This window comes from Gopherus flavomarginatus, chromosome 3, assembly GCF_025201925.1.
Source record: "Gopherus flavomarginatus isolate rGopFla2 chromosome 3, rGopFla2.mat.asm, whole genome shotgun sequence".
NCBI classification, from domain to species: Eukaryota; Metazoa; Chordata; order Testudines; family Testudinidae; genus Gopherus; species Gopherus flavomarginatus.
Window position 1 is genome coordinate 279398167 of NC_066619.1, and position 15897 is coordinate 279414063.

Here is a 15897-nt window from a genome sequence, read left to right on the forward strand (position 1 = left end):
AACAACCAAGAAGAATGCACTTTTATGCAGAAATCCATGATTAAATCGAGTCTTCCTGACTAATGATCATGATTTAAATCAATTTGACTGAAATCAAATCCACCCTGTGAAAAATGGTAATATAATCACGGATCTCAAAAAGATATGAAGTTCAAACAGTATTTCAGACTGATCTTTAAGTTATGAAACAATTATACTAAGATCTAACAAGAAGCTTAGCCTACAGAGCACTGGAAACTGACAGATGACAGCTAAATGTAGGACAGCATCTCTCTACTTACTCTAAAATATTCTGTATTACATTTTAACCACCTTGTACCATTACGGAAATTATACAACTTTGTACAACTTTTTATTAAATGTGTAATAAGTCTACACTTCTTCACCTCTCTAAAATGGAGCTGCATTAGTAATTAACATTTTATATCAAATTTCAAATCATAAAAAGGTATTTAAATAAGGACAAACTTAGGAGAACAAAATAACTTGCAAATATTTTACTTTTACCGCCAGTTATTTACGTTACTTTCTGTTCTAAATGTTATGTGTAGTTTACATCTTTGGCTGGATTTGATCAAATATACAGTATTTGAAAGGTTGAAAGATACAGAAGCCCCTTCATAGAAATCAGATAACAGGACAAGAGAATTTAGGTCAAGAATTGGGTGTAATTTTTCTACCAAAACTATTTTCGGGCAAAAGATGTAGATTCTGAAACTTTTCATGAATCTATGCCAATTTCACTGAATTGTTTAATCAAAAAAACTAACAAGAACAAAAATCAAAACATTTAATTTCACCATTTTCAAAATGAAATGTTTAGTTTTTTTGATTTGATACAACTTTGTTTAGAAATTTCCTTTAAACTTTTTTTAAATGCTCAAATTCTAAACTTTTTATGACCCAAGATTTTTTTTCTCTCCAAATACTTCATTCCACAATGCTCTCCAGCTAGAGATATACCATGCACCCTATTCCCTACTGGGAAACTACTGAAGTTTCCTCTTCTACTTTCTAGGTCAGTACACATTGTATGAAAGAAAAACAAATATCTGTGCATACGAATAACAATCGCAATGCTGCTCTCAAATCATATGCAAGGTATTTTCTTGCAGTTGTTCATAGCATCTACAAAGATAAGTGGATTCTAGCCTTGTTCAACCTGTTGTTTCTGTTAACAGAAACACTCATTACAGCATAGATTCCATTAACCATTTGGATGTAGTGATCATCAGTTTCATATCCTACACTTGAGGGAAAACATGGTCTATTCATGTCCAGGTCATTTGGCATATCTTCTCCTACAGTCTTATCAAAATAGGTATGATATTGATACTGTCTTTCTTCATTTGGACTATTTACCACATTACCTACTACCAAAAATGTACTTACTGAACTGTGTGGAGAAAAGGTTCTTTTAACTGTGCCACAGTCCGGTACATGTGCCAGTAAGAAGGAAAAAAATAAGTTATCTCTGGATTGGTTTTCATATGTACATTAGCATTGTGCACAAGAAAATACAGAGAGCAATGCCCATCATTAAATACTTTTTGAACTGGCACTAATTTAAGATTTTGATATTACTTCAAGAGCAGCTGGAGACCTCACAGGAACCCTGTTTCACATAAATTTCCAGGAACATCTTTTTATTCCACAAAGCAACAATCAGTCAATAATAGCATACACAAATTACTAGAAAGGAACAAAGATCATCAACTTGAACTACAAAGCCACTGGAATCCTTTCATTCTTGAAGAAGCAGGCTAGTGCAACCTATATGCAGGGCAAGACAAACCTCAAGGTCAAAAGGATCACTTGCCACATACCAGCACCAAATAAGTGGGAGCTAAACTAGGACAATCTCTGATCATCTGCCCATTAAGTGGTTCTCTCATTTAGACTTGTAACTTAAAACAAGAGGGTACCAGCATTGTACTCTTGCCATTGCCATCACTAAACATGGAAGATAGACACACATTCTACCTGTGAAAGGACCTACTCATGGATGCCTTTCCCTTATTTCTTAAATCATCAATGATCTCGAAAATAAGTCTAGACAGACTATCTGTAATCCTAAATAGACCACACTGGTCTCTCAGGCTGCAGTTCCCAAAGTTTATAAACATACCCATGATTCAATCTTCAACCCTGAGGAATATTAACCCAACATTTCTAGACCCAGACATCTCACTTCTTCTGAATCTTCTGGGATCTTCCTGTGAGGCATATGATGAAACTGACACTTCAGCCTTGTTTTGTTGACCTCCAAAGCCTTTTCAATTCCCTAATGGAAACTTCCCCATATTTGTTTTTTACATAAATTAGGAGAGTAAACTTGGTCAATTAAAGAACCCCATAGTCAATGCTTCTTTTAAAAAGATGATCCTTAGTCCGGGTACTAATTTTCTAAACATAAAAAGGTGCCCTTATTTTTGCTCTAAATCTAAATCTACTTTGACTGTGAAATGGGCTTTAACGTCTATCAACAATGGATCAAAGAGTGAATAAAGTCATACATATTATTGTTCCTTTATGGGGATCTTAAATGATTGAAGGTCTTCAATACTCAATCTTCTCAATGGATCAAGTTATACACTAAGCATGCAAAGAATCCAATAAGATCCCTCTCCTCAAGGCAAAGTTTGCAAAGGACTCTCTAAAGCCATAGCTTGGAATACCAGAGTTTTATACAAGTCAGTATGCCTCCCCAAGATTTGCAATTCCTTCAAACAATATAAGACTCTCTCTCCTCAGCCAACGCAACCTTTGACTCCTTCAGGATTCCTCAAAGTAAGCAAGCAAATAAAGTCTCAAATTACAAAAATGAACAAAAAAATTCCATTTTAATTTCTCCAAGGGTCATTTTACGAGAAATATTTTGTATTTACTTTCTTTCTCACCTTGGAATTTGGTATTTGCTGCTTGCTCTTTTCCATTAAAGATATCCATGCAAGCAGATGATCATGTATCATAAAGAGAAAGTTCGTTTCCTTACCTGTAATTATAATGACGGGTACCCTTTCTTATGGCTATTACTTTCCTATATATCAACAGGTTCCTAATAAAGGGACAATTTCTTTCATCCTATAGTTTGGATTTTTTTTTTAAATGTCTTCTACTCAACTATGCAGTTTCAGCTTTGGAAGTCATTTCCTAACACAACTGTGTTGCTGCAGCAGTTCTGCTGAATTTGAACTTGAAATGAGGAAGAAGGCAGGGAAGTCTAGGATGTTCACATGGTGTGAAATTGGCAGAACAGTATTGCATAAAATTACCATAAATAACATCCAGACCAGTGGATGCCTTCTATTATGAAAAATTAGATAGACAGATATAGATATAGGTATGATGGAAGGGAGAGCTCCTTTCCTGTTGCCAGAAAGAGCCTTCAGTGCAAAAGATAAGAGTCCACAAGCATGATCCAAACTCTGGTTAAAATTCCCCATTTACTGATATAGTAAGGGCTATACCTCAGTACCTCTGTTTAGCAAATTGGTCTCTAGCTAGTAGGCACCTGATTTAAAAAAAACAAAACAAAACAGGGCTTGAAAAAATTATCAGACTAAAATCTACTGGAGCTTATCTGTTTAGCACATTCTATTCAATGCACAAATAACACCTCATATTGAGGTTACTTCAGTTATCTTATTATTTTAAGGTAGAGTTGCCTCCTTCCAACAAAAAACTAACTTCAGTGCAAATAAACCTTTCACTTTTGCTTGAATATTGCTAAGCCAAGCCCATGGTGAGAACCACCCAAACAGCAGCTGCTCCATGCCATACTAAGATGAAGGCTGTTTTCCCTTTTGCCAGCTACCTCATCTACATGCCATTTCCAACACAGCATTCCTAAAACACTGGTTTTCTGATCTCATTTGCTCCTTACCCGCCCTACCTAGTTCCCCCTGCAGCCCTGGGCAGCTCTCCCCCATCACCATGGCACTACTCCTTGGGTGACTCGTTCATTCCCCATCCAGGCTCTAGGTCCACCTTTGGTCACTCCCTTCCTAACCCCACCTACTTCTCATTGCCCCTCCCATTTCAACCTCCCCCCATCCCCCAACTCTACTCCCCCCCACCTCTCCCCAGCCCCGCCCACCTGCCTCGCCCCGCCCACTCCCTCCTCCCCAGCCCCGCCCCAGCATCACCTCCGCCACAGCCCCGCCCCTCCCCAGCATCACCTGCCCCCCCGCCCCCCGTCCCGCATCACTTACGCGGGCGGCTCTTGCGGAGGGAGTCGAGGCGCTGGCGGGACACGGAACCGCCCCGCTCGCGGGGGTGGGGCCCTGCCCCGCTGTCAGCGTCCGCCCCGGCCCCGCTGCTGCGCCGCCGCCGCCAGGAAGGGACGGGCTCCCGCCGCCGCTTCTCCTCCGGGCCGCTCGCCGCCGCCGCCTCGGGGCTACCACCGCCATTCTGCAGCGGCTCCATCCGCAGCGCGGCCCCGCCGCTCTCCTCAGCAGCAACACCCGCGCGCCACCGCCGCAGCCAACACCTGCACTGCGCCGGCGCCAAGCGGCCCCGAGCGCGCCCCTTCCTGGGGGGTGGGACAGCCCTAGAGTTCGTGCCAATCGTCTGTTTCAGAGGCCAGAGCGACAAGAGCACTGACCAATAGAAGTGGGATGTGGCCATCGAGGCGGGCAAACGGCACATCGATCGCCCTGGACCAATTATGTTCTCCACTCATGGATATTGACAGGAGAATTCAACGAATAATGTGGCGAGAATTCACATAGGGCGTTTCACACGAATTTATCGGGCGACTGTTTGAGTCCTGCGATTAAGGAGGAAGAGTGACAGGAATTCCGTCCAATGGAACGCTAAGGTTGACGGACTGGGGCGGGAATAGAGGAATGATTGACAACTACCGTAGCTATAACAACACGGCCAACTAGAAAGCCGCGTCCGGCTCCGTGGCTCAACCTGCGATGGGCAAATTCCCCCAGAGGGCGCCGCGGCGCAACCAGCGTGCGATTCATTTGCATTATATGAACATATGCAAATAGCAGAGGCCTAAAAGTGGGCGCCCCCCGCTTCCCACGGCAGGCCCCAACCCCCCCTCCCGCGCCGCGCCCCCCACAGCCCACGGAACCCCCCCACCGCCCCCCAGGGCAGGCCCCCGCACGCACCGTGCCCCCCACTCCCCACGGCAGCCCCCCACCGCACCCCCAGCTCTTTGCCCAGTGCACCATGCCCCCCACGCCCTACGGCAGCCCACCGCACTATGCTGCCCACTACCCACAGAAACCCCTCACCGCACCCCCAGCACCGTGCCCTCCATGGCAGCCCGCCGCCCCCACTGCACCATGCCCCCCACGCCCTATGGCAGCCCCCTGCCCCCACCGCGCCGTGCCCCCACTCTCCACAGCAGCCCCCCACTGCACCTGTAGCACTGTGCCCCCCCCATTCCTCATGGCAACCCCCTGCCCTGATCACAGCATCCCACCTCCTGCGAGGCACCATCTTCCTGCTCCCCACAGTAACCCCCTGCCCCCTCCCCCTTTCCCACTCACCACAGCAACCCCACAGCACCCCTTCCGCAGTAATTCACTCCCACAGCAGCCCATCCCCATTCCCCACAGCACCCTGTCCCCTGTTCCCCATTGTAACCCCTGGCCCCTGCCACCTCCTTAGGGTTACCAGCTTTCCAAAACCAAACACCCCAGCCCCAGCCCCACCCCCACCCCTTCTCCAAGGCTCCATTCCTGCTGGCTCCCGTCACTCGCTCTCCCCGACCCTCACTTATTTTCACCAGGCTGGGGCAGGGGGTCGGGGTGTGGGAGGAGGGTGAGGGCTCCAGCTGAAGGGGTGGGGCTGTGGATGAGGGGCATGGGCTGCAGGCTGGGGCAGGGGGTCGGGGTGTGGGAGGGGGTAGGGGTGTGGGCTGGGCGTGCAGGATCTGGGGTGGGGCCAGACATGAGGGGTTAAGGATGTGGGAGGGAGATCTGGGATGAGGCAGGCGGTTGGGGTGTATGTGGGGAGTGCAGGCTCTGGCTGTGGGTATGGGCTCTGGGGTAGGACTGGATAAGAGGGGCTTGGGGTGCAGGAGAGGGCTGAGGCAGGGGGTGTGGCTGTTGGAAGGGATATGGGCTCTGGGCTGGAGTGCGTAGGCTCTGGGGTGGGGCCAGAAATGAGGGGTTCAGGGTGCAGGCAAGGGATCTGGGCTGAGGCAGGGGTGTGGGATGCAGGGGTAGGGGATCCAGGCTGTGGCAGGGGGTTGTAGTACAGCTGGGGGCATGGGCTCTGGGGTGGTGCCAGAGTTTGGGATGCAGGAGAGGGTACGGGGTCCATGCGATGCCTACTCAGGCAGTTCCCAGGGACAGGGGCAAGCACAGCGGGGCGGCGGGGGGGTTGGTCCCCTTAGTGAGGCAGGGGCCAGGGTAAGTACAGCAGGACAGTGGTTCCTGGAGTGAGGCAGGGGCCAGGAGCAAGCAGAGAGGGAGAGGGTATGTCAGTTCCTGGAGTGAGGCAGAGGGCGAGGCTGGGGGCAAGCACAGAGGGATATGGGGGACAGGATCACCCCGACGTGGTGTGGAGCCTTGGGAACCAGTTCTCTCCAACTGAGCTGTGGCTCCTCCAGGCAGCAGCAGCTGCTCTTCCTGCCCTCCTGGTGGGGAGGCTGATTTGCGGTTACTCCTGTAACTGGACTTCACCACACGCTGCTGGTTGCAGGGTTTTGGGGGGAAGGTTTTGATTTATTATGCCCCCATACAGGTTCCAGGGAGATTACTGCTGAACCCAGGAACCTGGGTAGCAAATACTGCCTTCTCAGCCACCCCGGAACCTGTATGGGGCATATCAAAAGCTTCTTCAGGACCAGAGGTGCTTTTCCCCGGGTGGCTTAGGGTCTTGGGAGGGGAGGCGCAGCTGCAGCTGGCCCAGGACTTCTCTGGGAGGGAAGTGCTCAGGGATGGGAACGCATCTCTGAGGAGTATACAGAGACAAAAACAATCTTGCTGAAGTCTTGGACAATGTGTCCCAGAGAGCACTAGACCATGTGTCTTGTGCAAAGCTCTCTAGTTTACTAGCACCTGTGGCACTGATGGCAAGCATGATAATTTTAGTGTCAGCTTCCTCATTGGGACTACAGAGCAGCTCCACGGAACGCTTGAGGTGGCAGCTTCATTATACCATGCAACAACTGAAGTCTTTGAGCAATTCTTCACATGCAGAAGCATTTTTCCTGCAAGGTATGTGATTAACTAATCTTTTGTCCAAGTATGAGACAATAGCTTCTTCACTGTAACATTGGAGATGTTTGTGGAGTCAATGGTTTTGGACTGGACAAGTGCAATACCATGGAATCTCTTCTTGTAATATTTTTAATTGATTCTTCTGCGTATGTGTCAGACACAAAGGGGACTTCGTCATAGGTTCAGTATTTTCTCTGTAGCCTCAGAATGAAGTATTCAGCCAAATCTTGGCCAGTGTTAACAGGTTCTGATTTGTCGAGAGTTATCTCACAGCTATACTATCCATGATTGCTATACTGAAAAGCCTTTGCTGGATGACGGCACGGGTTAGGGTATCAATAGGTGCTGGCTCAGAAAGACCAAGCAAGATGTGCATTGGTTTGCTTTTCCCCTGGTGCACATGCATTGTTGTGTTGCATTTGAACAATGATCATGGTACCACAGAGAACTTGTACTTTCCCAAAGTCTTGTACTTTCCCCAGATCAACATCATACTGAGGTCTGGATACAACCAAGAGATGAGTAAACAATTACCAGTCTGTGGTTAGCTCTGTAATAGTTCTTGCCACCTTCACTCTGACTGTTCTCTTTGCATTTCAGCACAGCTTTAATCTGTTTTTGAGTGGAGTCCATAGACTGACAGAACTTCGTATAATTCTTTGGGTTTTGAAGGCTTCATACAAGTCATGACCTGAAGTATCCATTCGACTGATATCTATTAGCTGTCTCATCACTGAAGGCTGCTTTCATCATGTTATCAATGTCAGGAAAATCCAGTATTTATTACTGTTGCTTTTAGCTTTTGATGCAACACATTACATACATTCTTGGTGTAAAAACAACGAGAAGTCCTTGTGGCACCTTAGAGACTAACAAATTTATTTGGGCATAAGCTTTTGTGGGCTAAAACCCACTTCATCAGATGCATGGAGTGGAAAATACAGTAGAGAGGCATAAATACGTAGCATATGCAAAGATGGGAGTTGCCTTACCAAGTAGGGATCAGTGTTAACGAACCAATGTGGGAGAAAGGGCTTCCAAATTATACCAAACTCAACCTCTTTCCGATGATACCGTATTATCAAAAGTACATCAACTGGAGGATCTGGAGCTGGGAAGCAGGGGCAACGAGTCCGCCCTGCCACACCACAGAGGGTGACACCATTTAAATTATAATGTGTGGACTTACGAATCAAATGGTACCTCCCCTTAACCTTTCTATCATTAATTTTCTCTGTGGTACCATAACCGTTATTCAAATGCAACAGAACAATGCATATGTGCCAGGTAAATATCTTGCAGGGCTTTAGCTCTTTTTATGCCAGGATCTCAAAGTGCTGTGCAATATTAATTAAGCCTGGCATGCCATTAATTTTTCTAAACAGAGACGTAAACAGGAATACAAATTTGGCCACTTTTGGAGGGGCACTTCCTGTATCCTGTGGCTGGAGGAGCTAGCTCTCCTCCCCACCCCGTGGCTGCTCCCCGGCATGGCATGGAGGACCTGGTTCTCCCAGCCACACCTGGGGCCAGTGGAGCTGGCTACCCTTCCCCACCCCGGGGTGGTGGAGCTTATTCTCCCACAGCAGCTGGAGGAACATTCATCCCCCCTGCTGCCCCAGGGCCAGAGGACCTTGCTGTCCCCGCCCCAGCTCCAGAAGAGTTCTGTGCCCCCACTGATGGGGGGGCATGTGCCCCTGCTCTCCCCCCACATTCCCCTGTTTCTAAATATTTTAGAGATGGAGAAATAGACACTTAGAGACTGATTTTTTCAGAGATGCTGGGCACTTACTGTTATAAGAGCACTGAAAGAAGCGGGTGCTAGATGGCTGGCATACAAAAGTAGGTAGCATTGTTAATAAATTAATAGATTCAATAAAGTTGTTATGCACTACCAATAACTTTCTGAGTCAAGCTCTTAACACTTACCATTCCAGTTAACTACAATGTGAGGTGGGGAGGGGATGTAATTCCCCTCTGAAAATCAAACCCTTGGCATGTCAGACCCCAAAACTGAGGCATACTAAATGACTGGCCACTTCTAATTTTGGCATTAGTAACCTGCCCAGAGCCATGCAGCAAGTCAGAGTCCAAAGTAGGACTAGAACATAGGGATACTGGTACACAGTATTGTGCTCTGAACACTATGTAATCCAGCTTTCCCGTGTAACATCTGGTCCCCACAATGTCGGTGCTTAACCTGAGCTATTTTGGGTGTGTTTTCAAAGATCCTTGTGCTGTTTTTGAGTTGAGGGCTGGAATAGGTAACCACTCTATTCTTAAAAACATTATCACCATTAATCTATAGCTTTTAGCTTAACTCTGTTCCTTCTGAGAAACTATGGGATTATCCTGTTCTGATCAGAATATGAATTTGAAGATTAGATTTCTCAGTTTAAGAGAAGCCTGTTTGATTTAAAAAAAAATCTAAATAATTAAAATCTAAAAATTTCTGTTGCAAAAATATGTAACAAATCTGATCTCTCTTGCTCCCAGAGGAATGCTTGCAAAGACCCTCAGCCAAAAAAAAAAGATACAGAGTTGTCGTGCACTGCAACAGGGACACTGGGCAATGTCTGCATTTTGAGAGTCAGACTAATTCAACAGCAAAAGAGAGGGGAAAGATCAGTGCAGTGTACAAATAAAATAAGCGTTGGGCAGCCCTAAGCCAATCCAGCTCCACAAAATAGCAGCATCTAGGGTACTGCCGTCTTCCAGAGCAAAAGATTGGGCAGAAAAAAGAGAACAGGATAGGAAAAGAAACATCCATCTTCAGTGTCTGCTGGAGCAGCAGTGTGATGTGGTTTATAGACCCCATGCTAAAGTTATAGGAGTGGGAAGGGGGCACCTGTGCCCATTGTTGGGAAAGGTCCAAGCGCTGGCAGAATGCCCCAAAACCACCACAAAGTTTGACACTTCCTGGAACTGGCAGCAGGTTTGACACTTCCTGGGATTGGCAGGCTATTATAGATGGTTTATCCCAAGTTTCACCACGATGAAGTCCTACTGACAGACTTGGTGATAAACATAGCCCACAAGAAGGTCTGGTGGTTTCAGGACTGCACCACTAGCCTTCAAGAAATTTAAAGGTCAACTGATACGGGAACCCATCCTGTTCCACCCTGACTTTTTAAAAAACCTTTCACCCTGCAGATGGATACCTCTGACATTGGCCTCAGGAGAGCGTGTCCTCCCAAGAGGTAGAGGGAGAAGAACACCCAGTCCTTTACCTCAGCCAGAAATTGTTCGGCCAGGAAGTTGTGTACTCAGTAATAGAGGAGGCGGTCTTGGCAGTAAAATGGGCTATTGAAGCACTCTGCTACTACTTATGCGGACAGACATTCCATCTCATGATGGATCATGCACTCCTGTGGTGGCTGAACACCATGAAAGACCAGAACCGGCGGATTATAAACTGGTACCTCAATGCCGCTGTACAAGTTTGAGGTACTACAGTGAGTGGGACGTGATCATAAGAGCATGGGAGTTCTTTTCATGGGACGGAGGAGACCCGTCTGCACAGACTCCAGTGCCCAGCCTGAGGAGGAGAGTATGTGATGGAGTTTTTTACAGACCCGACACCAAGGTTAAAGGAGTACTGGAGCAGTATTGGCCAAGAATGCCCTGACCCCTCTGCAGCTGCTGGGCATGCTTCCTATCCTGTGGAGGACCTGCTTAAAAGGGAGCGCAGGCAGCTCGGTGTGCAGGAGAGACAGGCTGAAAACAGGTGGGCAGACAGTAACAGCTGAAACAGAGTAATCTGCAGGGGAAGGACTGGGACTGAAAGTAAGACTTGCCTGGGGCCCTGCCCCTTTTTCTCCCATTCTCCCTGAATAGTAGGATCAACTGGACTTTGAGTGAGCTAGGAAGCCTCCATTTCTGAATTACTGAGACTGTGCAAGGAGAAAGCTGGGGCCGTGCCCCAAGCTGAAGGAAAAACTGCCAGGGAAGGTAAGAAGGAGGCTGGGAATGCCGGTCTGAAGCAACAGCCGCAAGGACCGAGCCACCCCTCGCCTCTCTCCCCTTGGGCCAAGACCAAGTGGAAAGGAAGGGCAAAGTTTCCCTAAACTTCTCTCCTCCTGCTGTCTGCCTGAGAGATCCCAGAGAACTCAAGGGTGGGGGTGGGCTCTGTGACAAACCGGGACTTGGGCTGCCAGGCTCCCAAGACTGCCTGGAAGAGCTGTCCCAAGGCTCAGAGACTATTTGGCCATGAATCATAGAATATCAGGGTTGGAAGGGACCTCAGGAGGTCATCTAGTCCAACCCCCTGCTCAAAGCAGGGCCAATCCCCAACCAAATCACTAGGCCCCAAAGTGAAACCCGCTACAAGCAGTGAGATTTAAAAGCAAGAGAACCAGTGGGAAGAGGACAGCAGTCCTCTGACTGGCATAGAAGTGATAGGAAACTGCTTCTGGACTGACTGACTGCAGCATGGAAGGGAATCCTGGCACTGTGGTGTGATCCTAGAAGCCCTAATGTGACAGGGAGGGCTGAGCACACGTAGGGCAGAAGGGTAGGCAGAACTGCACAGGGCAGTTAGAAGTACTCCATGCTCAGCACAGAGCCAGGACCTGCACTCGCAATCCCTGCTGTAAAAGGGAGACTGTTGGGGCAGAGAGGGGCTGTGTCTGACTAGGCCTCATCATTGCTGTGAAAATGAGGCGCACAGAAGCTGATGGGTGGGGGGTGGAACAACCCCACCAGTCTTGCTAAGACTTGGAATGCCACTGACTCTGATCGAATTGGCCCTGTCAACAGTGGCTCTCCACTTGTGAGGTAACTCCCTTCTCTTCATGTGTCGTCATATAATGCCTGCATCTGTAATTTTCACTCCATGTATCTGGTGGTTTTTACCCACGAAAGCTTATGTCCAAATAAATCTGTTAGTCTTTAAGGGCCACCGGACTCCTTGTTGTTTTTGTGGATACAGACTAACACGGCTACTCCCTGATACTGGCCCTGTGCTGTCCAATTTTAGCTGCACAGCAGGGGGAGCAGCTCAGGAATATGCTGAATGTATATACGCACCCTCTACTGTCCAACCCCCTGAACATGCCTGTGGCATCAGGCATCTCTGGCCATTTTAAAATTGCACCAGCTGTTATTGTCTGTGGGAGAAACCTTTTGGAGAATCTCTGTCCCAGAGTGCTTAAGAGGGTGTGGAATGGGAGCTGCCCGGCTGAGCTGGATTAACAGCATTAACATTAAGTGGAACAGTATCAGACGTTCCTGAGCCTGACACATCCTGTAAAGCACTAAAAGGCATCCAGCCACACTTGGATGCCTGCCCATCTCCCTTGCTCATGAGGTTTTCAGAACTTCCTCCGAAGAGCGAAAAGGCCACTGTTATGAGGGAGGAAACAATGCCCAGTGAAAAAGAATTCCATTTCCTTTGCGTGAAGGACAAGAGGTTAGACCTTATATGGCACCAGAAAGCTGTGGAGTGGATGGTAGGGAGGGAGGATGAAGTGACAGCTGGCTGGAGAAACTGTAGTGTAACTTATATATGTAGTGATGTCTTTCTCCTGAAAAAAACGAGGAGTCCTTGTGGCACCTTAGAGACTAACAAATTTATTTGGGCATAAGCTTTTGAGGGCTGATGAAGTGGGTTCTAGCTCATGAAAGCTTATGCCCAAATAAATTTTAGTCTCTAAGGTGCTACAAGGACTCCTTATTGTTTTTGCTGGTACAGACTAACACAGATACCACTCTGAAATATTTCTCCTGAAGCTATCAGACTGATACTTTCCCTTGGCTAGAGAAGGAAAAGGTGTGAGATCTTCCAGATCATTGCATGTATTCTCAATTAGTAGCTGAAGAGAGACTTACCTTCACTTTATACCACATGATCCAATATAAAACAGTGCAGGGCTAGTTTTGACAATACCTGCACAATGATAGTCTGCTTTGTTTTTATGCAGCCAGTGCATACAGCATGATGACAGCACATCCACCCTCCTTAATATTATTAATTAGAATAGTGCCTACAACCTTCAACCAAAATCAGGGCCCATTGTGCCTGCCCTACACAGCTTGAAATCTAAATAGATGAGAGAGACAAAGAGTGAGAGAGGAAAAAAGAGGCAACGAGTTAGGAAGAGAGATGACAAGAAACTTAGCTCCAGGTTACTGCATGTGCTCAGCACCCAGAAGCTCCCACTGAGCTCTCTTGACAATGTAGGTGGCTTCCTTTAGGTGCCTAAATAGGAGCCATTGGGTACTGAGTCCTTTGGAAAATCTGGCCATAATCTATAGGTTGGCTAAGCAACAACTACCTACAAGTATTAGAAAGATGTAAACATAAACGAAGGACAGAAGTTGATAAGGGGATACAAAAAAGTATGGAATAGGAACAATGGGATCAAATCTGGGAGGAAAATTTAGATGAATATCAAAGTGAGAAAAAAATTCCAGACAATGAGCTGTATTCAGCTGTGAAGTAGTTTCCCCAGCAACAAGGTGGGAGCTCTATCAGCTGGGATGTTAGAGCTATACTGGTCAAGCCCTAGAAGACAGAAGGTAGCCAATAGCATTGTGTGGGCTGTGAGTGCACAGTAGAAATTGCCACTATTAAACACTTATGATCTGAGAGTGAGTGTAGTGCTAATGAAAGGTGCTGTAGTGCCAGTTCTGGAAGGTGAAGATTCCCTTTTATCCACAGCACACTTCCCTCCTGCCTGGACCAGTCAATATGCCACAATAATGCTCTGGAGGAGAACTGAATCTCCGTGGCCCTGTCCGTCCTTAGTTCCTCTCCCACGAGTGTTGACAACACTGCCCATTTGAGTCAGCCATGGTCTTGTTTTTGATGATGCAGGCACCTGTTCACTGTGAACTGGACTGAGACCAAACTCGTTTCACACAGGGTCATGAGCTGCTGCACAGTAATCAGAGTTGGTCACGTGACACCTGACCTGAGCCAGGCTTTGCAGAAGAAGCACCTGTTCCCATCTCAGTTTTACTATTTACAATTCTGGGCTATAATCCAACCAGAGGGCTGTTTATATCTGTACATTCCCCTTCAGGAGAAATGCAGTAATACATTAAGATGGACTAGGGATAAGGACCACAGTAAGAAGGTCTTATACATAGCTTAAGTCCCAAAAGAAGCTTCCTAATTATCAGCAAGATTTTGGTCTAACTTACACAGCAGTAAATCCAAACATATACTAGTAGTGAGATTTTTACTACGCTGTAGAGTCTCCCAAGAGAAGTAGTGGAAGGCCTATTGCTTAAGTTATTTGAAACTCTATGTGGCAAAGCAATGGAGATGTTATAGCTCTTTTTGCCTTTAGACCTCAAAACTACATTATAAGGTGATTAATAACAACAACACTTAGCTGTTTTAATCAGAAGATTTCAGTGTGCTTTACAAAGGAGGTCAGTATCATTATCCCCATTTTGCAGATCTGGAAACTGAGGCACAGTTGACCAAGGCCACCTAGTAGGCCACTGGCAGAGCTGGGAATAAAGCCCAGGTCTTCTGAGTCCCAGTCCAGTACTCTAGCCACTAGTCCATACTGTCCCACCCATCAGTAACAGATGGGGAAAAATGAAGCAAAGAGACCATAGATGAGTTGCCCAAGCTCACCCAGCAAGTACTATGCCTGTCTTCTGAACGATTCTGTCTGCTTGAAAGAGGTACTGGTCTCACACTGTTTTCTGCTGATCCTACAAGGACAGATTAGAGGACTTCTCCATTTCTAACTTCCATGCTAGAACCTCTTACAAATGTCTCTTTGTTCTACATGTGCTTCAAAAGCCAGATTTACTCCTCCCGGATTTAGGAACACACATAACATATTCACAACTTGACTTTGATTTGAGAAATAATTGTAATACCTTGCCTACAAAATGCTTCATAAAAGGTTTAGGGAACAGTGAAACCATGGCTTTTCACTTTGCAGTTGCATCTGATCTTTATTTTTAAAGGACCACGATTGAAAGACTAAAATATCACACCATAAAAACAAGGTATGTGCAATTTCATAATGTTAGCAGATGCCACAAACTGACCATTTCATAGAAAACTTTACCATGTGAAAATAAATGTGTACAAATCATTACTACACAGCACAGAACAAAACAATTACAAGAGAGCACAGAAGCAAAACTTTGAAGAATAGGCCACTGCTTGGTATGACCAATCTGTTAATGGTCCAGCTTGCTAGCCATTCCACGTACATGCTGAGAATTCTGTTGGAAGGTAAGCATATGAAGATACACATGTGCTCCACACTCACTACACAACATGGTAAAAGCATCTGATTAAACAGGAAAAATACTCTGTCTCTGTTTTATAATTAACTAGTATCCTGATGACTCAGATGATTTCCATCTGTCTTCCCAATGAATTGGCCTCTTTCCATTCAACTCCCTCTTTCTAAAAATAACAAAAAAACCCAACAACCCAGACTTTCAGTGATAACTCAGCAGAGTTAGGGACAGAAGCCTTGGGAGAAAATTTTGGAACCATTTTCAAAGGGCCAAACGCTGAGCTTGTATAAATCAGCGCTGCTCTATTAACTTCAAAAAAGTGTTGCTGATTTACACCAGATTAGATGCTAGCCCCAGACCTTCAATTGGTGTTACTGCTAGGTCTGATTTGGATGGACAGTGCTTTGGGTGCAGCCAATAATATGCACCTTCTGTAGTACAGTACTGCACGTTTAGATCTTAAGTTCTCAAGGACTGGGACTCTGCCCTA

The 15897-nt window shown here is 46.3% G+C and overlaps 1 protein-coding gene across 1 annotated transcript in view; it reads right to left on the reverse strand.

The window, feature by feature from the left end:
- PANK2 (pantothenate kinase 2) overlaps window positions 1–4750 on the reverse strand; it is a 30501-nt gene extending 25751 nt beyond the window's left edge. The window contains exon 1 of the mRNA XM_050943397.1: window positions 4215–4750. Coding sequence (XP_050799354.1) covers window positions 4215–4650 — 436 coding nt within the window. The 5' untranslated portion in view covers window positions 4651–4750. The remainder of the gene's footprint in view (window positions 1–4214) is intronic.
- Window positions 4751–15897: the final 11147 nt, after the last annotated feature.